Raw genomic sequence first — 25,475 nt, forward strand, 5'->3', positions numbered from 1 at the left:
CTCTACCCATTGCTTTGGGTTGGTGGACTCGAGTGCTGGAAGGCGTAGGCGCAGGGGTGGTTTGCGGAGAGATGGCCCGGTTTTCCTAGATTCCGTCGAAGCGATTGGTCGGTCCATGTGCTGTGTGAGGCAGGTGGCTGAGCAGCGGCCATCGGGACCTGCAGGACTGGGAAACCAGGAGAGAAAGAAAAGAGATGTCTGCCCATCCAGCCAGATCTGAATGCCGCTCGCTGCATCTCTACCCGGTGTGTGACACAATCCATCTTTGGCGTGGTTGCGTGACGCAGCAAAGGTTCAACGGCCTAAATCCAACCGCTGCATCATTTTCCCCGCCTTTGCTGTAAACAACAGAGTCGTGTGAAATGAGGATAATCGCCGCCGAGGACCGGCAGAGGAGTTGAGGAGATCAGCGTCGGGGCGCCTCGATCTGTACCCGAGCACCTTATCGGAGCGAACAGCACGCACTGAAGAAGCGCGCTCAGCGCCCTGACCTGACCTTGCTTCGTCTCAGATGCTGTCGGAGGGTGTCCGAAGCCCGGATTAATGTCGTTACCTGCGTGTACGTGCTACAGCGTGGCCGACAACGTCGTATGCTAAAAAGCATACTCCTGAGAAGTTTTTCCCCTGGCCAGTGGTTGGACGTAAGATGCCAATGGAAGTCCGACTCTAAGAGAAACCGACAGGAAAATTCAAAGCCGTGGGATTGTCTTGCCTTGTTCCAGCATCCGCCACAGGAATGATTGATGGGAGAGAGGATTTGGTGACGACCTTTTTTGCCGCCGTGCCCCAATATGCATGAGAGCCGCTGCCCTAGGGCCAAGACCTGGATCGCCAATGGCGCCATCGAAAAGCGAGTACACAAAAATGGGTGGTGGACCTTCGTCTGCTTGCGTTTGATACGGGTTGGCCATGGGCTCGCTTGGGCCGGTAGCCGCCGTCCTTGCAATTTGCCTGCAGGGCGACGCCACACCCCGACTAACGTACTGTACAGTATTGAAAAGGAAGCAGCATGGGCCATGAGCATTGCATATTCTGGATTCTACCTGGTTCAAGAGCTATTGACTTGTGCGCTGAGCAGGGTGTTGACGAGAAGCAGGACTTGATGGTTTGCGGTTGCCGCGTCACAGTGGGTGAAGAAAGAATTGAGACACCCTAGGTCTAAGTGCGGCAGCGCAAGAATGCTTCCTAAGCGCGACTATAGCAGCAAATGAATGCTCCCTAAGCGTGACTATAATAGTAGATGAATGCTCCTTAAGCGCGACTATAGCAGCAGATGAATGCTCCCCAAATGCACTCATATTGCCGGTCGTGCTGAGGATTACGTCATCGCTAATCGAGAGTCCCCGCCGTGCAGCTCCCGGCGGAGCTGTCCGTCGAACACCCACCTCGAGACTGCTGCGCCACTCTCCATCACCGCCATTTTTCTCCCTCAAAGATGCCCTCGCTAGACCAATAGATTCTTTACTTGAGCCGCCGGATTCTCAACATCAACTCAACGCCATCGTGAAGAGACTGACGGTGGCCGAGCGGCCCTTCAAGTGACGACCGCGTCACGCGACTCCAGCACCATGAACTCTGGATGGCAAGCACCCTTGCACTTCGCTAGCAATGGATCCAAGACGAACGGCAGTCTTCCAGTAAGATGGCTCACACATTGCATTCTCTCTGCTTCCCACCAGTTCCTCCTCTCTGTCAAAGCACCACCTGCTCCCATAGTGTCCCGCTGACCTGGATAACCCAAAGAACCCTCCAGACAACAGCGGCAGCCACCGAAATAAGCCTTCTTCGGTCTACAGCTTGATTTATACGCTTATCCCTGCGCTCATTACAGCCGCCCTTCTGATCAGCTTGTTCCTTGTCCTTCGGCCAAAGCTGCGGCGTCTTTATTCACCGAGAACCTTCATTGACGTCTTGACCGACGAGTAAGCAGCCGCACAACGCAACCCCCGCCTTTCCAGAAGAGCCGCAACTCATGCTGATTCGGTCGTCAACAGTGAAAAGACGCCGCGCGATCCAGGCACCGTGTTTGGCTGGATCAAGAAATTTGCGCAGTTCAGCGATTGGCAGATTCTCAACTCGCAATCGCTCGATGCGTACCTCTATGTAAGGTTTTTGAAGGTCATCATTGCCGTTTGCTTCGTTGGCACCGTCATCACTGGGGCTGTGCTCTTGCCAATCAATGCGACGGGAGGTGGTGGCCAGAAGCAGCTGGACATGCTCTCATTTAGCAATGTCGTTGACCCGAATCGGTACTATGCTCACGCTTTGGTTGCTTGGTTCTTTTTTGGTAGGTCAACTCCATGTGTGCTCGTGCGTTGCTGATCGACACAGGATTTGTCCTCTTCATGATTACACGGGAGACCGTGTATCTCATTCATCTCCGACAAGCGTATCTTCTCTCTCCGTGGAACTCTAGCCGCATATCTTCCAGGACCGTGCTTTTTACTTCGGTGCCCAAACACTACTGCAGTGTGGACCGCCTCAAGTCTCTTTTCGACGAAGTCAAGCAAGTCTGGCTTGTTCAAGACTTCAAGAAGCTGGAAAAGCTGATTGAAAAAATGGACGACGCCGCCCTCAAGCTGGAAGCGGCCGAGATCAAACTAATCAGAGATGCCAACGCAAAGCGGCTCAAAGGCTCTAAGCCGGGGAGCGATGATGAAGATACCGACTTTTGGCTCACGATTGCACGACGTCCAAAGCACAAGCGCGAGACATACAAGTTCATCTTTGGAAATAGCGTCGACACCATAGACGAAAGTAGGGACCGCCTTAATCACCTCATCCCAGCCGTAAGAGCTGAGCAGAAGCTTCGACTTGACGGCGATGCCAAATTGCTCGGCTCTGTCTTTATCGAGTTTGAGACGCAGGCGGCGGCGCAAGCTGCGTACTCCTTGGTCGCTTTCAATCACCCCTACCGCATAGTCCCTCGTCAGGTCGGAGTGCTTCCAGACGAGGTCATCTGGCCCAATCTCCGCATGTCAGACTGGGAGGCTCTGGCGCGCAAGCTCCTCGTGTTTGCTTTCGTCGCCGCCCTCACCGTCTTCTGGGGAATCCCTGTTGCCTTTGTCGGCACCATTTCCAACTTGAACTACCTGTCGCAAAAGTTCAAGTGGCTTAGGTGGCTGGAGAACTTGAACAAGAAGCAACTCGGCTTGCTGACGGGTCTTTTGCCTTCTGTCCTGCTCTCTGCCCTTCAAGCTCTTGTCCCGAAGGTTTTGCGATGTAGGTCTCACTCTTTTTTGTCTGATCTATCGCTTGACTAATGACTCCACAGATTTGTCAAGAGAGTCTGGCGCAGTTACTCAGTCGCATGCTGAAGTTCGGACGCAAAAGTTCTTCTTTGCGTTCTCGCTGATACAGATTTTCCTCGTTACCACCTTCTCGTCTGGCGCCACTGCGGTGATTGGCCAGCTTGCTCGGGAGCCTTCGTCTGCACCTACTCTGCTCGCAGAGAATCTGCCAAAGGCTTCCAACTTCTACATATCCTACCTCGTCTTGTACGGCGTGGCCATCAGCTCTCAGACGGTCTTCAATATTTTGGGCTTGTTTTTCGAGGTACTCCTCCCTAAGGTCTGGCCCTATTCGAGTCCAAGGGACGCATTCATTGCATACACGACATTGAGCTCCCCCGGATACGGTTCAGAATGCGCCAAATGGACGAATTTGGCCGTTATCGCCATCAGCTACTCTTGTGTAGCGCCTTTGGTCCTTGCATTCGCAACCGTTGGCTTCTCCTTCATCTACTTGGCGTATAGGTACAACTACTTCTACGTGTATAACACGTCCATCGACACCAAAGGCGTCTTTTACGCCACTGCTCTGCAGCAGATGACTGTTGGAGTATACATTGCAGAGCTCTGTCTCATCGGCTTGTTCTCGACCCGAATCAACAGCGCCGCTACGGCCAATGGTCCGCTTCTCTTGATGATCATCCTGTTCATATCCACGGTTCTCTATCAGTACCTCATGCACCAGACGCTGAAGCCTCTGACCGAGCTTCTGCCCCGAAACCTTCTATCGGAGTCTGAGCGCGAATACGAAGACTATGAGGCCAGTCACGCAAACCAGCCTTTGCTCTCGCCTGCGCCAGAAACAAACGACCAACCCGCAGCAGGCGACATCAATGCGCACCACAGCGGTGGAACCAACCCCACTGCCACAACCACGCCTGCCCGTCTCAACGCCATCACGGCCTACCAAGCCAAAGTTGACCAAGACCGCGCCCATTGGCTGCGTCGCCTCTTCACGACGCGCACGGCGTCGGCGGCAACTATTTCGCAATCGCTCCATCCCAGTCTCAAGGTTCCGGTGCCAGAATATCCGCAAAATGTAGCGCGAAAGGCGTTTTTGAACCCGGCCATTGCACGGGAGCCGCCCGTCCTCTGGATCGTCAAGGACGAGATGGGCATGTCGGCACGCGAAGTGCAAGAGACCAAGGCCGAGGTGGAAGGTCTGGAAATCAGTGATCGGGGAGCGTGGTTGGACAAGAAAAATAGAGTGCGGTGGGATGAGGATCACCTGAGGGAGATGCCGCTGTGGAAGGGACGGGTGATTTATTGAAGCGACAAGAAGCCGGAAGACGTCGATTATTGGAACGCAACGCTGAGTGCGTCGTTGATCTTGTAAAGATTTGGATAAGATGGACATGACCCCCCCCCCCCCCCACAGTGGGTGTCAAAAGAAATGAGGCTCTCCTGGTCTGTCTACTGCAATGAACGACCACTTCCTAAGCGCATGTACAGGTATATGAATGCTCCTTGAACACAGGCGGAGCAGCAAATGAACGCTCCTTGAGCGCAGGCGAAGCAGCGAATGAACGCTCCCTAGACACACTTGCATTGCCAGGAGTTGTAATTTCTTTCGACACCCACTGTGCCGGGGTCCGCATGGAGGAGTACGGTACCACCGACAGTGCTAGTTGAACAGCACAAATATCTAGGTCTTTCTACTTCATGTACATATCCTACATTGAGCGAAGTTTTCCGCGACAACGGCAGGCTCATCCCTCCAAATCTGCAGCCTGCTTCCCCTCATTTTCCAATCCATGTCCCATTTCCTCAGTCGCCGTCTCACACCTCCAACACAGCTCCTCGACCGAGGGCGCCACGAATCTCCAACAGCGAGGACACTTGCTTTCCTTGGGCGGCGCCAAAATGATTGTCCCTCTCTCCGTCTCGTACACGAACTCGCCTTCGTAAACCCATTCTCTGCCGTGTTTGAATGCCTCGACCTCTGCGCCAGCATCCGCTGCCGTTTGCGGCACGAGCTGCAGGTTGCTGACGACAAACATGGACGCCAGGCCGGCGTCGCTGCCGGGAGAAAAGTAGTCCCATCTTGAATGGGTCTCCGACGAAGGCGTTGGAGGGACGACCAGCAGCACGTCGCACTCAAGACCGGAGCGCAGGTGCTTGTTTGACCGCGCTGTTTCCTGGAGCGCCTTGATCGCGTCGTGAACGGTCGCCAGCGCCGCAATCCTGTCGTCAAACCCTACCTCCAGCTCCTTCGTAGCCGTGGACAACGTCTGAAAGGGGCTCCACGTCCTCCACCCCGGCTTCCCGCTATGATGAAGCTGCGTCGGGGTGTACTCCCAGACCTCCTCGACCAGCAGAGGGCAAATAGGAGCCAGCATGTCGAGCAGCTCGTGAAAGATACAAAAGAGGACCTTCTGCGCCGCGGTGCGGTCCTGCGTCGTGCCAGCATACAACCGGTCTTTCAAGGTCTCAAAGTAAAACGCAGAGAGGTTCTGGTTGACGTATTTGGTCAATGTAGCGACGCCGCGGTGGAACTCGTACGCGTCATACGCGGCATGCACCGATTTCGACGTCTGGGAGAGCTGGTGCAGTGCGATGGAGTCTGCCGTGGTATGTGCGCTGCGAGGCGTCGTCTTGTTGGCAGTGTCGAGGTTGAAATCGGAGAGATTGCCAAGGATCCATTTGAACGTGATGCGGAGCTTGCCCAGCGACGAGGTGACTGCCTTGAGGACAGGCACGCCAACAGATACGTCCTTGGTGTAGTCGCTGCTCGCCACCCACAGGCGAAGCAGATCGGGTCTCATCGAGTTGTCAGCAGCTCCCTTCTTCCCCGAGGATGGCAACAAGGAGCCATCCATGATTTGATCAGGCGAGACGACGTTGCCCAAAGACTTGCTCATCTTGCGACCCTTCTTATCCAGAATGAAGCCATGAGTAATCAATGTGCCAAAGGGCGCGACCATGCCTTTTGAACTATTGCCGTTTGCCTCGGCTCCTTTGGCAGTCTGGGAGGCTATGTGGGTTAGCAGAGACGATTGGAACCAACCTCGATGTTGGTCAGTTCCTTCTAGGTAGACGTCTGCCACAGGTTTGCCAGGTCTTTCCGAGAGCTGGGCCCAACTGGTGCCACTGTCAAACCAGACATCCATCGTGTCTCTGCCACGGACGAAGTCTCCTTCCCAACTGTCAGGCTTCCAGGAAACTGTAGAGTCTACTTCGTCGGTGAACCAAGCGTCAACACCATGGTCATCAATCAACCCAATGATGTGATCAATAGATTCAGGCGTCATGTGAGCTTCAAGACTCCCATCCTCCAACTTCTTGTAGAGCGCAGGTATGGGCACACCCCACGGCCTCTGCCGCGAAATGCACCATTCGCTGCGACTACGGACGAAGCTCTCGAGACGAGATTTTGCAGAGCTGGGCAGAAACTCGACCCTTTCAAGCGATGATAGAGCGTCCTCCTTGATCTTGCCCACGTCAGCAAACCACTGCCATGTGGCCTTGATGATGATGGGCTTCTTGGTGCGCCAGTCAATCGGGTACTTGTGCCTGAAAGGTTCCGCTTTTACCAGAGGGCGTGTTTCCTTGTTCTCGAGTATCTTCAACACGAGTCCTGAGCCCTTGTTTAATACGTGCGCGCCGTCGAGCTCTGCGTGTCCAGGGAGGGCTCCTTGGATGAAACGACCACCATCGTCCACGGGTGCATAGACTGAAAGCCCAGCAGCTCTACAGACGTTGTAGTCATCCATACCATGACCAGGTGCCATGTGAACAAGACCAGTGCCAGAGTCCGGGGATACGAAATCGGCATGCAGAACAGGCTGAGGGGAAGAATCGGGGCCGAACAACGGATTCCCATACTCCATCTTCCCAGCCAAATGCTCGCCAGGTATGTCGTCGACAAGCACTTTGAATTTGGTCTTGAAGATTTCTTCCAAGGCCGAAATGCGAGATTTACCGAGGATGAATTGGCGCACGAGGGGTCCCGGAGCTGCAGGAGTTGCCGTTTCTTGCTCGTTCTCCACAGCCGATTCAGACATTTCCACGACAGCATAATCCAATCTTGAGTGCACAGCAATGGCCTTATTCGCCGGCAATGTCCAGGGTGTAGTAGTCCAGACGAGAGCGCCAATACTTGTGGGATCCACAGCTCCTGTCCGCAGCAGGAACTCGGGGATTTTGCGAAGCGGAAAGGAAACATATGCAGCAGTCGACCGATGGTTCTCGTCATACTCGAGCTCAGCCTCAGCCAGCGCCGTCTTCGTCGACGGCGACCAGTAAACCGGCTTGTGTTGGCGGTATATGAGGCCTGCGACAAGAAAATCAGCAAGCAGCTCTTCCCTCTGTCCGGCCAGTGCTTACCCTTCTCGACCATCTCCTTGAAAATGGTGAGCTGTGTCTTGACGTAGTCCGACTTCATCGTGACGTACGGGTTGGCCCAATCGCCCATGATGGCCCACTTGCGGAAGCCCTCCATCTGCTCCTTGACCGTCGTCATCGCCAGCTTGGCCGCCTCGCCGCGCAGCAGCTGCGGATTCAGACTGCGCTGGTCGCGCGCCATGTCGACCCCGAGCCGCTCCAGCGCCTTGACCTCAATGGGCAGCCCATGGCAGTCCCAGCCCGGCCTGTAGTCCACCTTCTTGCCCTGGCTGATCTGGTACCGCAGGATGATGTCCTTGAGGATCTTGTTCAGCGCGTGGCCGATGTGCAGGTTGCCATTGGCGTATGGTGGGCCATCATGCAGCACAAAGTCTCCTTCGGCGCCGCGCCGTTGTTCGGATCGTTGCCATGCGTACAGCTCGTCGGTGCATCGTCTAAGGTATTCGGGATTCGCTGTGGACCGCGGAGGTAGAGTCGACGCCGGGAGCTTCAGCGTGCTAGCCCATGATTGCGGAACCTTGGCGCTCTTTAGGGTCAGGCTCGGAGCTACCATGCTGCCATCGTCGTGAGCTGGCAAATTGGTGTTGCGAAAGCAAAAAAAGTCGGGAGCGCGTCTGGTGGTCGCGTCCAGTTGCCCGCGAGGAGCTCGGGCCGCACGCCCCACAGGAGTCACCCGACGATCAAGCAGGGTTCGTCCAGGTTGTCCACCTCAAACTCCAGCCCCCCCTGATCCAATTTCTTCCAGCTGCTTGATCAATTAAGGATGACAACAGTAGTCTCAATATTGTAGTCAAAGCCAGTCTTATACAGGGAGCATGCAAAGGGATGTCTGCTGGTTACAGACAAGCCGAGATGAGTACAGCAGTTTGTAGATCAACTCCATTCCGTTCTACCTACAACCATCCAACACCTCATCTGCCACTCAAACACACATCCGTCTCCGTCTGCCAACTCCCACCCGTCGTTAAGGTCCTCGTCCAGGTATATCGTTGCGTCGTCTGTCATCCGTTCATTCGTGCGGTGCCCGCTCCTCCTCAACCATCCCTCCATCCACCAAGCGGTACATACACTGCCGCTGCCATCGTCAGAAGTTAAAACGAAGAGGGAAATTACTCATGCCCATATCCCGTCTGCCCCACGCACACACCACTGGACTTGATGAAAAAGAAACGCAATAAAGAAAGCAAAAACTTCCGATGCCTCACCCAGCCCGCAACAAGAAAACATGCAATCGATCATGCAGTATCCCACTCTTATCCTCCGTCAATACACTCGGCCGACTCAAGTAGCTCAACAGAGCATACTGTCCAATCAGAAAAGACCCGCGCGTCCCCCGCCCAAGCTGTTCCATGCAGCATACACATCCTCGCAGACGCTGGTTCTATCGCCCTCGCCGCGGTCTTCGAGGCCAAAGCCGTAGACGCCGTAGGCAACGGCATCCTGGCCCTCCTCAAGAGTCGTCGTGATAGCGACACCGCTTCCGCTGCTCCGCATGCTCTTAGCCGTGCCGACCGAGGAGCGCGGGCGGCAGCTCGCAGCTTCGATACTGCTGCTGCTGCGGTCCCCACTGCTCCCACTTCCGCTAGCACTGCTGGTGCGACAGCTGGGAACGTTGCTGCCGACGAGTTTCTGCGAGAAGTTGGGCGTGTTTGAATGCCGCGCCGTCGATGACGAGGTCGTGGTGTTCGAAGTGGCAGTAGTGCTGCCCGTCCTCAGCCGCACCGGAACCGTAGGCTTGCCGTTGGCAATGGCACCAGGGGGTCCGGAGATGGCGTGCGCAGCCGAATCGGACAAGGTCGTCATGGTAGCCGTGGATGTCGAGGTTGAGATCATACTGTCGGGTGACGCGGTGGAGGGTCGGCCATCACTGGAATAGGCCTGTGATTGGGGGCGCGAGGCAAATTGCGAAGAACGGCGGTGCGAGGGGACAGCGAGCGTTTGCGTTTGCGTCTGACTTTGGTTGTAGGGATTGGCAACAGCGAAGCCAGACTCAAGCGTCTCGCGCGACGCGTTGCGGTGATGCCAAATTGGATGCGTGGGGCGCTGTAGACCGGCCGTAGCGTACGTGAATGAAGGCTGGCGCGCGAGAACGTGAGAAAATTTGGGCGGAGACTGATCTCTGCTCTTCTTGCGTGAGTGCGAGGAACGCGCTGGTCGGTCGCGAGGCTGCTTTTCCATTTGATCCGCAGACCCGTTCTTTTCCTGGGTTGAATCGGAGGACGTGAGAGGGATCGACTGAAACTCGTCGTGGTTCTGGGTCACGCTGTCACAGACGGCAGTGAGAGCCTTACTCTCACGAAAGCTGCTATCAAAAACAGGGTTGGGTGAGCGAGGCGAGGGCAAGGCCGAGTCGTTGACGGAAGTCGTCGTCATGACACTCGGAGAATAGGGTGAGAAAAGATCGAGAGGAGAAAAGATATTCAACGGAAGCTGAGGCGGCCGAGACTCCCGGAAAGGCAGCATCGTTTTTGTGGGAAGTGGAGGCATGTTGCCATTCGAATCGTATGAGATGCGGTTTAGGGATGCAAGAGTACCCGAGATGGATGACGAGGTCGAGCGATACTTATGCTTTGGGTGTGGTGGTTTGTACACTGTGCTGGGAAGGAACTCGCCCGAAGGCCGCAATGATGATGTCCGCTCCGGAAAGACCTTGTTCGTTGATAAAGATTGTGTCCGGCTGTGTCGGTAGCCGGTACCGTGGAAGGGACCGGGCTGGAGACCTTGCTCCGAAGTCCGTCGCCCTGAGTTCTTGTGAAACTCCTCGACAAGAGGCGAGATGATGCCTCTTTGATGTTCCAGTTTGAGGGCAGTGTTGTAGCCTTCAGTAAAGTTTTGCTTCGCCATGGAAGCACGCTTTCTGCGCATGAGCTCAAGAAGCATTTCTTCTTCTCTCGTCACAGCCATGAGCTTGCGCTGGGGCACTTCAGCCTCTTCGGAGGTGTTTGCTGGCTGTTGTGCTGCCTTCTCAGGCTCTGAAGTGCTGTTAGAGGCGTCGTAGAAACTGCCGCGGCCTTCTTCGGCGTCTTCGACTGTGGAGAGTTGGCGAGGGTGGTTTGGCCTGCGAGTGCTGGGCGTGCGTCGTGGGAACTCGGTTGAGGTGGCAGAAGAGGGAGCAGATGGAGCAAGTGCGATATCAATGGTTGCGGTAGTCGTTGAACCTCGAGCACTGCACTCTGATGGAGACTCAGAGGCCCTTCGGATATGCTCAAGCGACTGGCGAGGCCGAGTGACCTCAAGAGCGCGAGCTCGCCCAACTTGGATGTCCACGTCCTTGTCCGCGTCGGTCAGGATAGAAAGAGACTCTCGAATGTTTGGCATGTCAGTAGAACTGGCTCCAGATTCAGAATCGTCTGACGATGAAGACGAGAGTGACAGAACGCTTGCCCCCTTCAGGTCTGTATGGGATAGTTTGCTGCTGCTGTTCCTGCGCAAGCTTGGTCTTTTCTTCGTTTTTGGTGGCGAGAGAGTTTCGCTAATCTTGAGAGGGGAGCTACCCAAGTGAAGTTCGTCGAGCGCCTCTCTACTCCGTGATTTGGATCTCGACTGCGACCTTGAACGGACGCTCAACTTCGACCTTGGGCGTGACCTTGATCTGGATTTTGATCGTGCCCGTACATTGAGCCGCGAGTCAGATCTCGACGACCGAATAGACTTTTGTGATGGCGTGCCGGAACGCTTGTCGTTGTAAAATTGCTCGACGCCTAGCTCCGGTGGTCGATAAGGCCGGTAGGTGGTGTGCGACTGGACTTCAATGGACTTTGCAACGTCCTCTCCTAATGGCCACTCAGTTTCAACATCCTCGTCCTCATCCTCAAACTCGTCGTCATCATCAGATTCCCCAAGTCCGTCGAACCAGTTTTGAATTCCAGGGGGCGGACGGCGCACGTGAATTTTGGCCGTTTCGCATGCGTCCCGGTACACCCTAGCCGCCGGTTGACTGACTGGGGCACGCGGCTCGGCAGGCACAGAAGTTTCGGCATGCAGTCCGCTTTCGGCGCGGAAGCCATTAGATCCCGCGCCCGTCATCATCATCTCTTGCTGGGGTTTCAACGCGGCTTCCGGGGCATAAAATTGGAGCGAGTTGGTGGACAACGAGGTTGGCGAGGTGACGAACTTGGTGGGCGACAGCATCGGATCCGCGCCACTTTCCTTGGATTTGGAGGGCTTGTTGAATAACCTTGAAAGATCGAGTTTCGGGGAGGCTTTCCTCCGCGCGGGGGTATCCATGGCAGACGGGTGGTGGTGGGTATCGTCAGGTAGCGCTGGGGGCTCTTCGTCATCACTCAGATGGTAGAGGCTGTTTGGAGACGAGTGGCTGCGGACGTGACCTCTTCGCAGACCACCGTGGGCAATGGCAGAGGCCGAGGTTTGCTGCGACACGGACAGAGGGGCCTTCTTTGGGTCGTAGTGGGAGCCGAGGCCCAGTCTCGAGCGTTTGGACCTCAACTTTGCGGGCTGGTTGGAAGATTGTGGATCGGGGGTAGGTTCTTCGGGGGCGACGGGGTAGACTCTGGCAGCGTATTGGACGATTTCAGGATCCGGTGGAACCGTGGTGGAGGTTTTGTAGGCCGAAGTAGAACTCTGGCTGGCGTCTGATACAGTGATGCTCATGTAACTCCGCTTCGAATCCAGCGAGGGAGAGACGGCTCTTTGCAGAGGACTGGCTGTATTTGCGGGACCTGGGTTGGAGCAGTCGTTGGACTGAGCACCGAGGAGCCTTCTTGCCTTGGGCGAAGGAGTGAAGTCGGGGACAAGAGGGTCGGGGAGGAGAGGAACGGTTGGCGGAAGGACAGGCGGATCAGTGGCTTCTCTCCGGGCTTGGGCACGGCGACCCGGAAGAGGGAAGGCGAACTTTGAAGAGCGACCCATATTGTGAAGGCCGGGAGGAGGGGTGATGTGAGAGATGAAGAGAGGTAGGGAGCGGGCTGGGTGGAATATCAAGCTCTGGTAGTAGACCCTGGGGGCGTTTCAGCGTGGGGACGGGGTGGCATGAGTCGGAGGAGATGGGGTCGGGGTCGGGGTCGGGCAGGGCAGAGAGGCAGCCCGAGGAAGGATTGGTTGGATTGCCTGCAGTGGATGGTTGTATGACGGGAGGGCTGCCGTCGCTGGGCTGGGCTGGGCTAGGCTTTGTTTGCAGGTACTGTAGGTAATGTATGTCACTGATGCGAACGAGGACCCGGCACCATGGATCTATGCGACGGCCGACAGCCCAGCCCAGAGCCACCAAACACCATGGAAAACATCAGTCCAAGTGGTCGCCGTGTCTTGTTCTCTTCCATTTCTTGTCAACCCACGCGCGGACCAGTGACAACTGACAGGGGCCTTTCACATGCCCCCTCGCCCTCGCCCTCGCCATGACCACCACCATGGCCGGCACTCCCGTCGCATCCCCCCCACGCCCCTCGGTCCTCTCCACTCCACGTCCAACCGGGTTTCACCATTTCCACGGCCTTCAACCTCCACCGCAGTGCCTACTGTTCGCACTCTACAGACACCCTCCGCTACCCGCCCGTTGCTCGCCGCTAGCCGCCATCCTGCCAACCCACGCCACAACGCTGTGCCGGCCACCTCATCCAATAATCCTTCCTTCAATCCAATGTCGCACCGCATCAACACCACGCCTGCAGCTCGCGCCCAGAGACATGTCTCTCAGGTCCCCTCCCCCCAATCCTCGTCCACTCGCCGCCCTTCACCTTCTCGAAGACTCTTCAGTGCCTCCCCGCCCGTCCTTGCTTCATTGCCTCTGCACACCAGAAACCACTATTAAACTCATTTTTCCTTTTTCCTTTTTAAACTCGCCTGTCCTGCACCATGCCCGTGTGCGCGCGCCCCATTGTAATACATACATGCTAGCTCCATGCCACGCCGCTCCACATGCGCGCTGTCATCTCCGGTCCACGGTACCGTAGGTACTCTCGACGCCAGCCCACGTGAGATGCTCCAATCCGGCCACACGAAGCGAATTGCCAATGGTCTAGCGCTTGCTGTGCGCTGCCGCCCGGCAAATCCCTTCAGATCCCTTCTCTGCCACTTGCATGCCCGAGAGAAAGCAACCAAGAAAATGCCGTGTCGCGAGTTTGCTTTGCGCATGTTGCCGTTCACTTTCCTCGTCGTTGGCCAATCGACGCCCTGGATGACGCACCGCATCTGATATCAACCAAACCAGCAAGGAGACGCCGATTCCGAGCCCTGTCGCATCCCACTCGGCCATGGCGACGACTGTGTGCGACGCACTCGCTGGCTCGGGTTGCTCGAGTCGTGTTGCTTTGTGGGACAGCAGCGTCCTTCTGCGCGTGTCGCTCCTTGCATGCTGACGGGAATCGTGTTTACACATCTGGCTGCCTGCTTCTCTTGTGGCGGTGCGAGCCCGAGACCAACACCATGCTTCTTCATTCTTTCCGCGCCCTAAGCACCCTGTTTGCGCCTCACTGCCTTGCCTTCGCCACCATTGCCAGCCGAAACCGTTTGTGACGACGTCCGTAGCTCTGAAACGTAGCTCGCCGGCCCGTCTGACGGCTTGGTCCAGCAACTGGTACACGGCGACGCCCAATCCAATCTTCAACTCAGCCTCACCTCACCCTGCCAGATCCTCACATTCCGAGTTCCGCAGCGAGAGCTTTGCAGCCAATTTGGCCAAATCTATCTTGCAGTCCTTCCCAATCTAGCGCAGCCAGGGCCATTGCGGTCCAACCAAGCCGGTTCGCCGACCAGAGCGACGGTGCTGTTCGAGAAATGCGCATGCAATCAGGTAGACTTCAAGACCAGCGCGTCGCCAGGCAATTCCATCGGCACTTGCCTTGCAAAATACCGACCTTGCCTAGGTGCCGAAGGCATGCACGTGGAGCCTGCCATGTTTGCTTTGTTCGACTTGTCCCTGTCGAGGAACTTGCCGTCCTGGGCTCTCTTTAAGCTGCGGCGTGTGCCCAGATTTGCTCCGCGATAGATGGCCTTCTTCAACAACGCAGGGACCCGCCCATCTTGGACGCGTTCAGCGGGCACGGCTATCTGGCGGATCTGGGAGGATGCGCGTTTCTTGCTCGTGTGTTTCGCTGGGCGACAAGAACACCAGTAGTTGGCTCCCGCTCTAGACCCAGGGCGCAGCAGCGAGCCGCCACTCTTGTCGCAACACCTGCCGATGCGCGCGCCCATTGGAGAAAACGAATAGCATTTCGGTCGCGTGTGAGATTGTGAGCCTCTGAAGTCAAAGCCCGCTGGAAACTTTGAAACGTGCCATCCTCAAACGTTCACGTTCAATGACGTCTGCGACGGGGTCCCGCCAGGAACGCCCGCCGTTTCAACCCCCCAGTTTCATGATATTCCCGCTTTCCACCACTCAGACCCTTCTCTTCGCGACCGCTTTCAATTTGGCTTTTAAGCTCGGTCGTCCGCGCAGAGTTCTGGTCGGCATCGGTCTCGGCGCTGAGCTGTCAGCGCGCCATTGGCGAGTTGAACCTGGACGCGCACTTTAATAAGCCCCAGTCCAACAACTTTGATGCCCAGTGCTTGAGCCAAGAGATGTGATGAAAGTTGTGATGTGTGGAACCCCGAGGGCAACGTGTTTGGCTGTTGGACCTTTCCGCACAACCGAACGTGGGAACACCGAGGAATTGTCACCCTTGATTGAGCAATGTCACTGCCATTTGGCCGAGTTGTCCGGAATAAGCTTTGTCTGTGTGTATAGCTGTCTTTGGTGCGACTTCTTCTTCATCTGCATGACCCTCTCGCGCGACTCGAGCGTGACGTTGGATCGACGAATATTTGAGCCATAGAGAACTGTGAAATCGGCGAGTTCAGCTCCGGGTGCTAGAGATGTCCCCGGCGCTAAGTGGCAAAACTATACGAAAAATCGAGTTAGAATCCTGAGGGATGGTGGGCAGTTTTTGGAAAACCCAATCGTGTGCCAAATGCTGACTTACCTTGCCCACCACTGCAGAGAATCCGACCCTCGTATTCGTTCCAACAACTGTACTCTCTCCTACAAGCGCTGCTTCCACGACTGCGCCGCTCTCCACTACCACGTTCTTGTCCAGCATGACTCCCCTACCATGATCGCCCTCAAGTTCCGTGATGCCAACCGTGGCAGCTTCGTAGACGATGCAACCTTCGTCAATGACGACGGGGCCGTGTAGCGAAGAGATCTTGGCCTGCGGATGGATGATGGCGCCTGCCATAATTGTGATCGTGTGGTGTCCGGTTAAAACGGCGTGGTTGGCGATGATTGCGGATTCGTGGACCGAGACGGGCGGTTTGGGTAGAGCAGATGCCGTGCGCTTGCTGGTTGAAGAGCGGGATACATGCCCTGAGCTTTTGGTCGACAAGCGCTGAGAAGTAGACATTGTGGTCGCCGTTGAAGCGCTGTCAAGTTGACAGGTGTTGAGGGTTGACGTGAGCTTTGAGGGAGCGAGTCATGCCATTTCCAAGTCCCCACGACGCGGGGCCATGTGACCCCTCTTTCCCCAGTCGGACATCACACTTGTGTCTGTTTTAAATTTCTTCATTTTTTCCCTCGTGTCTTCCATCCCTTCGTTGCTGTTCATTTTGCAGACAAAAAAAATTCTCTTGGTCAATTGCAAGATACTGCGTGGTAATCATGCCTCCTTTCTCACGCCTTTTGAACGATATCATCATGCTATTTTGGCCAACATGAACCTCTCGATTAACATGTCTGACAGATCAGATCATGAGACTAAATGTCGGGGTATCAACCAAACCCTTCACGTACCGGTAACTGCATCCCAGATGTAAACCGGCCTTCCCTAATCTAAAGACTCATCCTCGACCAAAAACAAACCCAACATTGACCACACCAAAGCAGTCACCTATACCTCCTCCTTTTCCGTCTGCGTACCAACCCTGCTGACCGTACTCCTTGATTGCACAGCTGACAATTCGCTCCCGCGACCAGCACTCGACTCCTTTGCCAAGCTGTTTGTCCTCGAGAAGGAGAAGAAGCCCTGGGAGAGAGAGAGTGGGCCGTGCTTCTTGCGAGCATCGTTCTCGCTCTCATCAAGACCAGAGGCAAACCAGCCAAAGGTGCGCTTGGCCAACTTCCATAGCTCGACACCAGCGAGAAAGATGATGACGGCGCCGAAAGCAAGACCCCATTCCCAAGAGATTCCTGGGGGTTGTTAGCTATCATTGACAAATCGAGAGCGAGAGAGATATGGAAAGACTTACCCTTGTGCTTGAAGACGGTGGTGTTGAATCCGGGTATGTAGATGCAAGGAAAGACGATGACGCTGCCAACGACGACGGCCCAGAACAAGAACTGGTTCTCCCAGAGGTCATGGAAAATGGGGAACGAGCGTTCGGATCGTGGGTCGAGTCTGAACAAACTGCGCCTGAGACCCTTGATTTCCCACGCAAACACCAGAATCAGCCATGTTAGCTCGGCGAACACAGCTGCTCTTGCTCGGAAGACCAAGTCGCAGGAATCAGAGTTTTTGCGGTTGCAGTCGACTCCAAGTTGTCCGTCCCCAACGCCGTAGACCACAATGATGAAGGTGAAGAGGGTCAGGACGCCCATAATGAGTCCGTAGACAAGCATGTCTGCAATAATTTCCCAGGTAAAGACACCCTTCCTGTTGTCGTGGGGCGGTCTGCGCATGATGTTGTACGTCGCCTTCTCCCGGCCGAGTCCAAAGGCAGGGAAGCCAGATGTTACCATGTTGATCCACAGAATCGAAAGTGGTGAAAGCGGAAAGACGGAGAAATTGTTACGGTCTTGGAAGCCTAGACCACACACCAGGAGGATGACTTCGCCAACGTTGGTGGTGAGCAAATGCAAAACGAATCGCTGCACATTATCAAATAAACGACGTCCTTCCTCGACCGCATTGACAATGGAACCAAAGCAGTCATCGGTCAAGACAATGTCGGATGCGCCTTTTGCAACGTCGGAGCCAGCGAGTCCCATGGCAATTCCCACGTCCGCTGCCTGAAGAGAGGGAGCATCGTTGACTCCGTCGCCAGTCATGGCAGCATATCCCCTGCGACGGTGCAGAGCCTCAATCATCCGTGTTTTCGTATGTGGTGCGCAGCGTGCTATGACGAGGGGTAGTTCCGGCATCTTATCAATCTCCTCATCAGACAGGGCGTCGAATTGAGCGGCGGTCTTGACAAGTGAGTCGGCGACATCCTGTGGAAGGGTTGCCATATCCTTGGGGATGATGCCAACTTCCTTGGCGATAGCAGCGGCTGTACCAGCATGATCTCCTGTGAGCATGTGGACTCGAATGCCAGCAGTTGTGCACTCGCGAACAGCATCTTTTGTTTCGATTCTGGGCGGGTCATAAATCCCGACGAGCCCGAGGAGAGTGAGATCCTTTTCGACTTCCTCTCGGTCGACCTCTGTCTGGGCGGTGATCTTTCCAGACCATGTGCGGCGCGCAATTGCGAGCACTCGGAGTCCTTGGTCGGCCAAGAGAGTCATTTGTTCGTTGATTGACTCCTGTACTTCGTCATCCATCTTCTTTTCATGCCGATCAAGCCCGACGTTGACACAAAAAGGGAGTATCCGCTCGACAGCTCCCTTGGTAAAGATGATGGCATCATCTTTCCCTGGCTCTTTGTAGACAACAGACATTCTCTTCACCGTACTGTCAAAAGGGTACTCGTGCAGCTGCTTCCAGCCAGCTCTTTCAAGAGTCTTCTTGCCTTTTTCAAACCGGTGCGCAAATACTTGGAGAGCGATTTCGGTCGGGTCGCCAGTGGTCTGCCATTTGCTTTCTTGGTCATTGTAACGGACTGTCGCCAAGTTACATAGCGCAGCGGCCTGGAGAACGGCGTCCAACTCTGGCTTCATCTCAACTTCGTCAGAGTCCTGCTCTTCCGAGCTAGGCTCGGCCTCAGCCTCGGCTTCTCGGGCTCGACGCTCGTCACGCTCAGTCTTTTCCTTAGGCTCTCTGAATCTCAATCCAGCCCCGCTACGCTCGCTGTCAAGCTTCTCACGGCGGGCCTGGGCTTCGAGATCCATTTCGGCCTTGGATTTTTCAGAACCGAGTGTTACAGTGCCAGAGGTCGGATCAAAAGCGTCATCGGAACTGTTCACGGTATAGATACCGACGCCCGGAATCCAAGCCTTGCGTGTTACCATCTGACCCTGGGTAAGTGTGCCAGTCTTGTCCGAGCAGATGTTGGTGATACCACCAAGTGCTTCGAGGGCGTTGAGCTTGCGAGTAAGTACGCGCCGCTTGCGCATGGAGGTCATGCCGGTGACGAACGTAATCGTCAGAACTGCGATGAGTGACTCGGGAATCATGGCGATACCTATACAAAAGAATTAGAAAATGGTTCTGTGGTCGAATCGTGGGGACTTACCAGTCGAGATGGCATAAATGGCCACTTCCTTCGTCACCTCAAATCGATTGACGCCGAATACAATGATAGCAAGAAGGATTGCGAATGCGAACAGGATGTATGCCAGCTTGGACAATTTGATCTGCAACGGTGTACCGACTGTAAGTCCAAGAAATGCACCGGCAGCATCCCAGATTCTGAGCGTGAGACCCTTTGCAGGTTGTAGGTTACCGCCCTTCTTTCGCGACATTGAACGATTGGGTTTCCGCTTCTTGCCTTGCATAGAACTAGCAATCTTGCCAATCTCAGTATACATGCCGGTGAAGACGACAACACCTTGTCCGCGACCCTTTGTAACCGTTGATGAAGAATATGCCATGTTCAAGCGATCTCCAACTCCAGTCTCGAACTCATTGACGGTTGAAAAGTCGGCCTCGGGGTCTTTGGCGACGGGAATGGCTTCGCCAGTCAAGATTTTTTCGTCGCACTCGAGGTTCATGGAATCGAAGATGCGAAGATCGGCAGGCACGGTATCTCCAGTTCTGATCTGGACAATGTCGCCGGGCACGACCTCCCCCGAGGGAATGGCGTCCAAGTGGCCGTCTCGAAGGACTGTCGCGGTTGGTGAAGAGAGAGCGCGAAGAGAATCCATCTTCTTCTCCGCTTGAAACTCCTATTCCGTAGTCAATTTTTGAACATCTGGGAGCATGGTGCCCGTCGAAACCGTTTGCACGTACCTGGTAAAATCCAATCACAACGTTCAAGACTATGACTGCGGTGATGACACCACCTTCGACATAGTCAGATACTCCATACGACAATGCCATGGCTAGCAAAAGTACCTATAACTTGTCAGGCGGCCGTCTTTTGAGGGGCAGTAATTGACTTACCAAGAGCATGGCGTTGCTGATCTGCTTCAGCAGTATCGTGTACCACTTGACCCCGCCTTCACCCGACAATTTGTTTTCTCCATACTTCTGGCGGAGCTGGCTAGTTTGCGAGGACGATAGACCGGAGTCGATGTTGGTTCCAAGTTGTGAGCTGAGGTGGTCAACGGAAAGCTGGAACGGGTGCTTTTCATAGACCTGCTTGGTCTCTGAGGCCTTGTGAGATCCCATGACTAACGAAAGGACAAGCGAACGAGCTTGGGACAAAGCGACTTGGTGCGCTGAAGGAGCAAATGAGAATCGACATATATGAATGTCGATTTTGAGTCATTGACGAACGCGTATGAGAACCCGAAAGGTAGGGCGTGGTTTGCTCTATATATACCCGCATCAAGAACAGTTCTCTTGTCAAGATATGGTCCCATGAAAGATGGTTCCCTGCACCATGACCGCCGCCAAGGCTTGCTTTTCGTGGACATCTTGGCAAGCTCGCCGGCACTTGCCCTCTGCACAGTACCAAGGCGCCTCTCCAAGGCAAAGAACCAATCTAGAGAGCTTGGGAGCGGGTTGCCATCGCGGAGGGCGGCTTAACCACCGGAAAGGGTATCCGGGCGCCAAGGTGTGGCTTGGCGCGTTCCACTCCGCTCGCTCCTCCGCCCGTGACCCCGCCATCTTGGCAAAACTGTTTTCATCCTGGGTGTCGTCATGAGTCGTGCCGCAGTTCCGAGAATAGCCATCGCGGCTAGACATAAACACCAAAAGTAGTGGACTTGTAGACGCTGAGCAAAACAGATCCTTGGCCAAAGCAATACAGAGGTCGACTCAAGGCCGTCGTTGCGAGTATGTATCGTCACAAAGACCGATGACGATCATACTGACATAAATCGTAAGCAATGAGCTCACCAAAGGAATCGCATCCCACCCATGGCGTGTAGCCAAGAAGCCCAAGAAACTCTGCAGAACGCCGCACACCGTCACGCCACGCTGGATATGTCGCCGTCGTTTTTCAAGGCAATGGGGCACGTTACTGGTTGTCTTATCCGGCAGCTTCCTTGACTTTGCCAGAAGGCTCGGGCGGCTCATCGATGAACTGAGGCGGCCTTGTTTCGTCCACCATGAAGCTAGGGACGCCTTCAGATTCTCCCATAGCGTCCAATTCGACTTCTTCGCCCAGAGCCTCGAGCTCCGCATCAAGCTCGGCCTCGTCAACATCTTCTGGGACGTCATAGCTCCGGCTTATGCTTTCTTGAATCTCGTTGCCAATGTCCATGAGGTCGGCCATCTCGTCCTGCATCTTCTCAATCTTGTCAATGTTGACCTTGCCGTACTGCTTGCGCAGCTCCTTAGTGGTCGTCTTCATGGCGTCGACGGTTGTCATTGTGTTTTTGAGGTTGTCCTGCATCATGCCTGCCTGCTCCATATTCCATGACTGTTGCTGGAGCTGATCTCGTTGCGACTCGTACATTTTGCGCTGCTGGAGGACTTTGAGTGCCTTTTGCTTGATCGCGCTCTTTCCCGGGCCATCTCGCATCTTGGCCAGCCGTTGTTGATAAGTGGTCAGCTCTGCGTTGAGCTTGGCCAGTTTTACGTCGATGCTCTCGATACGGCCGTCGACCTGGAAAACATGTGAGCAAGCGTTCGAGAGCGAGGCTGCCTGGAAGGATGGCGAACATTAGAGATGGCGCCGTTGAGAGTCGGCTTGGGTCCTGAGCTCTTCGCACCAAAGAGGCGATTCATGGTGGAAGTTTGGGGTTGGCGACGAGGCAAACAGTGGAGACGGGGCAGGTGGGTTGAAGAGGAGGCGGACTAGAGGGCAACTGAAAGCGTCGTGATGGGACTCTGTTCGCCCTGTGGCAGCAGATCAGCAGCGTAGGCAGGTTGGGTTGTTTGGTGGCCGAGGCGCGCGTGCGTGCCTGCCGCCCGCCGCTCGGCCCTACCACACCGAATCCAGTCAGGTCCAGCCTCGACTTCAGCAACCTCAGCGAAGAAACAAGTCAGGTTTCTTCTTCCCAAAGACCCTCCCACAACGGCAACCCGCATTTGTCTGCCGGTGACGTCGTCGCCTCTCTCCTCCTCTCGACCCCCTGCGCTGCATGCCGCTACCCTCTCGCGCTCTTCGTCTTCGCTCTGTTGGGGAGAGCTGTCTGCCTTGTGACCGTCTACCGACTTGAGTCTGTCACACTGTCGACAGCGCCGTGTTGTCACGCACGTCGGCGAACGCCCACTCGATACTCGCGCGACCCTGGCGACGCTTCGCTCCGTTGGAAAGAGCCATCGCGTCTCGTTGCGCCGTCTGCGCTCACCGCAGTTGCTCGTCCGCCCGACTGCTGCCACTTATCGTACATGGCCCCGCCAGGCCTCATTCACCTGGACACTCTCAATCCCGACGGATCCTTTACCACGGCACCCACTCCCGCCTCTCGCTCGCCGCAAGTCCACCCTGTGCGCCTGTAGCTTACTTCTCACGTCGCATGCAACCAAGTCTGCGCCTAAGCAGCACCGAACACCCGTCTCAACCCCTAATAACCATACTTGGCCCTGTCTCTAGGGACGTCACGTAACCCAAAATGTTCTGGCGCTTTGGAGGCTACGCCAATATTTCGACTCTTGACTCGATCCTCGACAAGCCCGACGTCACAATTGAGGAGCTTCTGGACGAGTCCGATCTGATTCAAGAGCTGAAACAACAAAATTCGAAACTCATAGAATTTCTCCGCGATGACAAGATCCTGGAGCGCCTTCTTGAGTACGTCACCGCGACCAAGCGCAAGCCTGTGTCTGTGCCGGATCAAGAGACCGGCGGGGATGAAGAAGGCAGCGAAGGCAAAGGCGGGTCTGACCTTGGCGCTTTCTTCAAGAGGAGGTCAAGGTCGCGGTCGATCAAGTCTGACCCCGGCGAATCGGAAGAAAACAAAGAGGAAAGGCAGCGGATGAAGTATGCCTATGTCGCTTGCGAAATCCTCTCCTCGGAAGTTTGGTCGATTTCAGAGGCCCTGCTGGAGAATCAAGTCGCCTTGAAGAAGTTCTGGGAATATTTGAAGCAACCTGCACCCTTGGATCCCGTACAGGCCGGTTACTTCACCAAAGTCAACGAATCGCTCCTCGACCGCAAAACTGAGGAAATGTTGGACTTTTTCAAATCTCTTGACAACATTGTGCCCCAAATGTTGCAACATGTCGATTGCCCTACGGTTATGGACCTGTTGCTTAAGATAATCAGTCTGGAAAAGGCTGAGGGTGGTCAAGGCATTGTCGATGTAAGCCAGCTTGTCCTTGATCTTTCCCCAGATACTAACAAGGCTGCAGTGGCTTCAACAGAACGACTTGATTCCAAATTTGCTCTCCTTTTTGGCCCCTGAACATAGCGCATCCACGCAAACCTCTGCCGGCGATTTCCTCAAGGCAATTATCACCATCTCTGCAAACGCAACAACCCAAGACCAGTCTGTAATTGGACCGAATGAGCTGACCCGCCAGCTGGTCTCGGAGCCTTGCATCACCAAGCTGATTCAGGAGATGCTTCGCGGCGGAAACCCGCTCACGGTCGGTGTTGGCATTGTGATTGAAGTAATCCGAAAGAACAATTCGGATTATGACATGGAAAATCAGACCGGGCCTGAGCCGAGGAGCTCTGACCCCATCTACCTTGGAACACTTCTGCGCCAGTTTGCCAATCACGTACCGGACTTTATGACCTTGATCAACAACACAGGCCAAATCATCACCAACAGCGACGGCACTACGACCATCAAGAAGCGGGAGTTAAAGGCTGCCTTTGGCAGCAAGATCGAACCGCTCGGTTTTGACAGATTCAAGACCTGCGAGCTGATGGCTGAGCTTCTCCACTGCAGCAATATGCAACTGTTGAACGAAAGGGGTAGCGAAAGCGCGGTCAGGGCAAGAGACGCGGAAAGGGAGCGCCTGAAGGTTGAGGGCAAACTCAAGTCCGCAAAAGAGGATCACTCTGCGATTGACAATGACTTTGGCACGAGCGTTGACAGTCACGGCTTCCACCACGCACGAGCTCCTTCCAACGAATCGCCCGAAGAGGTCAAGAAGCTAGAAGTTGCAAACAACATCAAAGAAGAAGATTTCGAGGAAGTGGCCGCCTCGGAAGCTGTGCCCGAGGAAAGCAAGGATGAAGGGGATGAGAAGGGCGACATTGGAGAGCCACTGGAGAGATTGCCCAAAGTTCCGCCTAGATCGCCCCAACCTTCGGACCCTGAAAAGGCCTCGGATCAAACGACTACTCAAGAAAAGGAAAAGGAAAAGGTTGCGGACGCAGACTCGCCAACATCGGCCGGCATCACTGCAAAGGTTGGAGGCCTTGAACTGGAGCACGATGCCACAATGACAGATTCTCCCCCACCAAACGCCGCCAAGAGTGAACAACAAGCATCAGAGGAGGAGTCGGAGTCGAAGCCAGTCTCGCTGCTCACTCAACAACTGAACCAGAGCTCTGAGTCCGGCGCTGAGTCTACTGGCTTATCTCCGCATCCTGAGGACAAGCCAGCTCCTTTGTTCTCCAAGCAGGCTGAGAAAGGGCCAACTGACGGCCAACCCGAACCACCACGGGAGCCCACGCCGATCGAGGACGAGGAGGGCGCTCGTTCAATACTCTTGTCAGAACAACCAAGCGACTTTGCACAAAGTCAAGGACCGCAATACGAGGTCGACGTTGACGGCAGTCCTGTTGTGGGCGACATGTTGAAGATTCAGTTTGTTGAAAACCGCGTTGTCCCTACAATTCTGGTAATAAAACCTTGGTCCTTGCTCAAGAGTTGTACTAAACCTTCTCACAGGACTTCTTTTTCCGTTTCCCTTGGAACAACTTTTTGCACAACGTCGTTTATGATGTTGTCCAACAAGTTTTCAACGGGCAGATGGAGCGCGGCTACAACCGAGCGCTGGCAGTAGACCTTTTCGAGGCCGGAAGAGTCACCGAACGCATCATCGAGGGCCAAGAAGCCAGCGACACCGCCCAGGCCGAAACAAACATGCGGCTGGGCTACATGGGCCACCTAACCCTTATAGCAGAAGAAGTCGTCAAGTTCACCGAGAGGCACCCACCCGAGCTCCTTTCAATAACCGTCCTCGAGAAGGTGGTGAATCAGACATGGAGCCACTATGTCAACGAGACGCTTGCAGAGACACGCGAACGTGACAATGCAATCCTCGGAGGCGTACGTCCTGACATGTCGGTAGGGCCACGACAAGCCGTCCTCAATGCCGTCAACGCTGCTGGAGGCTTTGGCAACTCATCGCTCGCCAGCGCCGGCATTGGCGGTAACGGTTCCGTCGGCCTCGACAGCATGGAGCTTGGAGGATCCGGAGGATACGGTCTCAGCGGCGGCGGCAGTCTGCTGAGCGGTTTCAACAACTCCAGTGACGAGGAAGACGAAGACATGGAGGAAGGCGATGGCGAGCGGAACACTTCGCCGCATCATGTGAGCGACTCGGACCAAGTGGGTGAACTCTCATTTGAAGACGTCGAGATGGAGTATCGATGATGCAGTGCGCCATGAACATGCATATGCGTTGGTGCGTTATTCATGGCATTTCCGTTTGCGATTGACGATTGACGAGGTTCAGCTTCGTGTCCCACCTTTTTGTTTCTTCACAATGTTGCTACTTGACACTGCCGTTCTGAATGTAC

At 55.1% G+C, this 25,475-nt stretch overlaps 8 protein-coding genes across 8 annotated transcripts; 3 read left to right on the forward strand and 5 right to left on the reverse strand.

The window, feature by feature from the left end:
* Window positions 1-1,333: 1,333 nt before the first annotated feature.
* J3D65DRAFT_610571 (uncharacterized protein) lies at window positions 1,334-4,998 on the forward strand. Its single transcript, XM_066798818.1, has 5 exons — window positions 1,334-1,637; window positions 1,744-1,922; window positions 1,995-2,287; window positions 2,332-3,222; window positions 3,275-4,998. Exons 1-5 carry the CDS (start codon window positions 1,569-1,571, stop codon window positions 4,558-4,560), a joined length of 2,718 nt encoding a protein of 905 aa, XP_066659962.1. The 5' UTR covers window positions 1,334-1,568; the 3' UTR covers window positions 4,561-4,998.
* J3D65DRAFT_654964 (putative isoleucyl-tRNA synthetase) lies at window positions 4,862-8,207 on the reverse strand. The gene is made up of 2 exons (XM_066802484.1): window positions 7,617-8,207; window positions 4,862-7,563 (listed from the first exon to the last, which is right to left on the reverse strand). The coding sequence occupies exons 1-2, from the start codon at window positions 8,185-8,187 to the stop codon at window positions 5,000-5,002; spliced, it is 3,135 nt and encodes a 1,044-aa protein (XP_066659963.1). The 5' UTR covers window positions 8,188-8,207; the 3' UTR covers window positions 4,862-4,999.
* Window positions 8,208-8,726: 519 nt separating this feature from the next.
* On the reverse strand, window positions 8,727-12,748 carry J3D65DRAFT_34385 (uncharacterized protein). The gene has a single exon (XM_066795514.1). It carries the CDS (start codon window positions 12,501-12,503, stop codon window positions 8,946-8,948), a length of 3,558 nt encoding a protein of 1,185 aa, XP_066659964.1. The 5' UTR covers window positions 12,504-12,748; the 3' UTR covers window positions 8,727-8,945.
* A 1-nt stretch (window position 12,749) lies between these two features.
* On the forward strand, window positions 12,750-13,576 carry J3D65DRAFT_34386 (uncharacterized protein). The gene has a single exon (XM_066795515.1). It carries the CDS (start codon window positions 12,989-12,991, stop codon window positions 13,541-13,543), a length of 555 nt encoding a protein of 184 aa, XP_066659965.1. The 5' UTR covers window positions 12,750-12,988; the 3' UTR covers window positions 13,544-13,576.
* Window positions 13,577-15,023: 1,447 nt separating this feature from the next.
* On the reverse strand, window positions 15,024-16,134 carry J3D65DRAFT_34338 (trimeric LpxA-like protein). The gene is made up of 2 exons (XM_066795510.1): window positions 15,551-16,134; window positions 15,024-15,468 (listed from the first exon to the last, which is right to left on the reverse strand). Exons 1-2 carry the CDS (start codon window positions 15,968-15,970, stop codon window positions 15,265-15,267), a joined length of 624 nt encoding a protein of 207 aa, XP_066659966.1. The 5' UTR covers window positions 15,971-16,134; the 3' UTR covers window positions 15,024-15,264.
* A 1-nt stretch (window position 16,135) lies between these two features.
* Window positions 16,136-20,138, reverse strand: J3D65DRAFT_34361 (potassium/sodium efflux P-type ATPase). Its single transcript, XM_066795513.1, has 5 exons — window positions 19,823-20,138; window positions 19,670-19,774; window positions 18,954-19,605; window positions 16,812-18,902; window positions 16,136-16,752 (listed from the first exon to the last, which is right to left on the reverse strand). Exons 1-5 carry the CDS (start codon window positions 20,048-20,050, stop codon window positions 16,454-16,456), a joined length of 3,375 nt encoding a protein of 1,124 aa, XP_066659967.1. The 5' UTR covers window positions 20,051-20,138; the 3' UTR covers window positions 16,136-16,453.
* Window positions 20,139-20,855: 717 nt separating this feature from the next.
* J3D65DRAFT_545544 (charged multivesicular body protein 5) lies at window positions 20,856-21,556 on the reverse strand (the record flags this gene model as incomplete). Its single annotated transcript, XM_066796770.1, has 2 exons — window positions 20,856-21,434; window positions 21,491-21,556. The coding sequence occupies 2 exons, from the start codon at window positions 21,554-21,556 to the stop codon at window positions 20,856-20,858; spliced, it is 645 nt and encodes a 214-aa protein (XP_066659968.1).
* An 830-nt stretch (window positions 21,557-22,386) lies between these two features.
* Window positions 22,387-25,441, forward strand: J3D65DRAFT_683266 (extragenic suppressor of kinetochore protein 1; the record flags this gene model as incomplete). Its single annotated transcript, XM_066803767.1, has 3 exons — window positions 22,387-23,076; window positions 23,126-24,571; window positions 24,622-25,441. The coding sequence occupies 3 exons, from the start codon at window positions 22,387-22,389 to the stop codon at window positions 25,327-25,329; spliced, it is 2,844 nt and encodes a 947-aa protein (XP_066659969.1). The 3' UTR covers window positions 25,330-25,441.
* Between the last annotated feature and the right edge of the window lie 34 nt (window positions 25,442-25,475).

The sequence above is a fragment of the Phyllosticta citribraziliensis genome (assembly GCF_038025025.1).
Source record: "Phyllosticta citribraziliensis strain CPC 17464 chromosome Unknown J3D65scaffold_1, whole genome shotgun sequence".
NCBI classification, from domain to species: Eukaryota; Fungi; Ascomycota; class Dothideomycetes; order Botryosphaeriales; family Phyllostictaceae; genus Phyllosticta; species Phyllosticta citribraziliensis.

What these genes read in the sequence shown, in the direction of transcription:
- J3D65DRAFT_610571 (XM_066798818.1), top strand. Translation starts at nt 1,569, where the DNA reads ATGAACTCTGGATGGCAAGCACCCTTGCACTTCGCTAGCAATGGATCC. An exon ending in GGTTGCTTGGTTCTTTTTTG is followed by an intron (nt 2,288 to 2,331) that starts GTAGGTCAACTC and finishes TGATCGACACAG; the next exon opens with GATTTGTCCTCTTCATGATT. An exon ending in TGTCCCGAAGGTTTTGCGAT is followed by an intron (nt 3,223 to 3,274) that starts GTAGGTCTCACT and finishes ATGACTCCACAG; the next exon opens with ATTTGTCAAGAGAGTCTGGC.
- J3D65DRAFT_654964 (XM_066802484.1), bottom strand. Translation starts at nt 8,187, where the DNA reads ATGGTAGCTCCGAGCCTGACCCTAAAGAGCGCCAAGGTTCCGCAATCA. An exon ending in CAAGGAGATGGTCGAGAAGG is followed by an intron (nt 7,564 to 7,616) that starts GTAAGCACTGGC and finishes TTCTTGTCGCAG; the next exon opens with GCCTCATATACCGCCAACAC.
- J3D65DRAFT_34385 (XM_066795514.1), bottom strand. Translation starts at nt 12,503, where the DNA reads ATGGGTCGCTCTTCAAAGTTCGCCTTCCCTCTTCCGGGTCGCCGTGCC.
- J3D65DRAFT_34386 (XM_066795515.1), top strand. Translation starts at nt 12,989, where the DNA reads ATGACCACCACCATGGCCGGCACTCCCGTCGCATCCCCCCCACGCCCC.
- J3D65DRAFT_34338 (XM_066795510.1), bottom strand. Translation starts at nt 15,970, where the DNA reads ATGTCTACTTCTCAGCGCTTGTCGACCAAAAGCTCAGGGCATGTATCC. An exon ending in TCTCTGCAGTGGTGGGCAAG is followed by an intron (nt 15,469 to 15,550) that starts GTAAGTCAGCAT and finishes TTTTTCGTATAG; the next exon opens with TTTTGCCACTTAGCGCCGGG.
- J3D65DRAFT_34361 (XM_066795513.1), bottom strand. Translation starts at nt 20,050, where the DNA reads ATGGGATCTCACAAGGCCTCAGAGACCAAGCAGGTCTATGAAAAGCAC. An exon ending in TTGTGATTGGATTTTACCAG is followed by an intron (nt 19,606 to 19,669) that starts GTACGTGCAAAC and finishes ACTACGGAATAG; the next exon opens with GAGTTTCAAGCGGAGAAGAA. An exon ending in CACCGTCTTCAAGCACAAGG is followed by an intron (nt 16,753 to 16,811) that starts GTAAGTCTTTCC and finishes AACAACCCCCAG; the next exon opens with GAATCTCTTGGGAATGGGGT.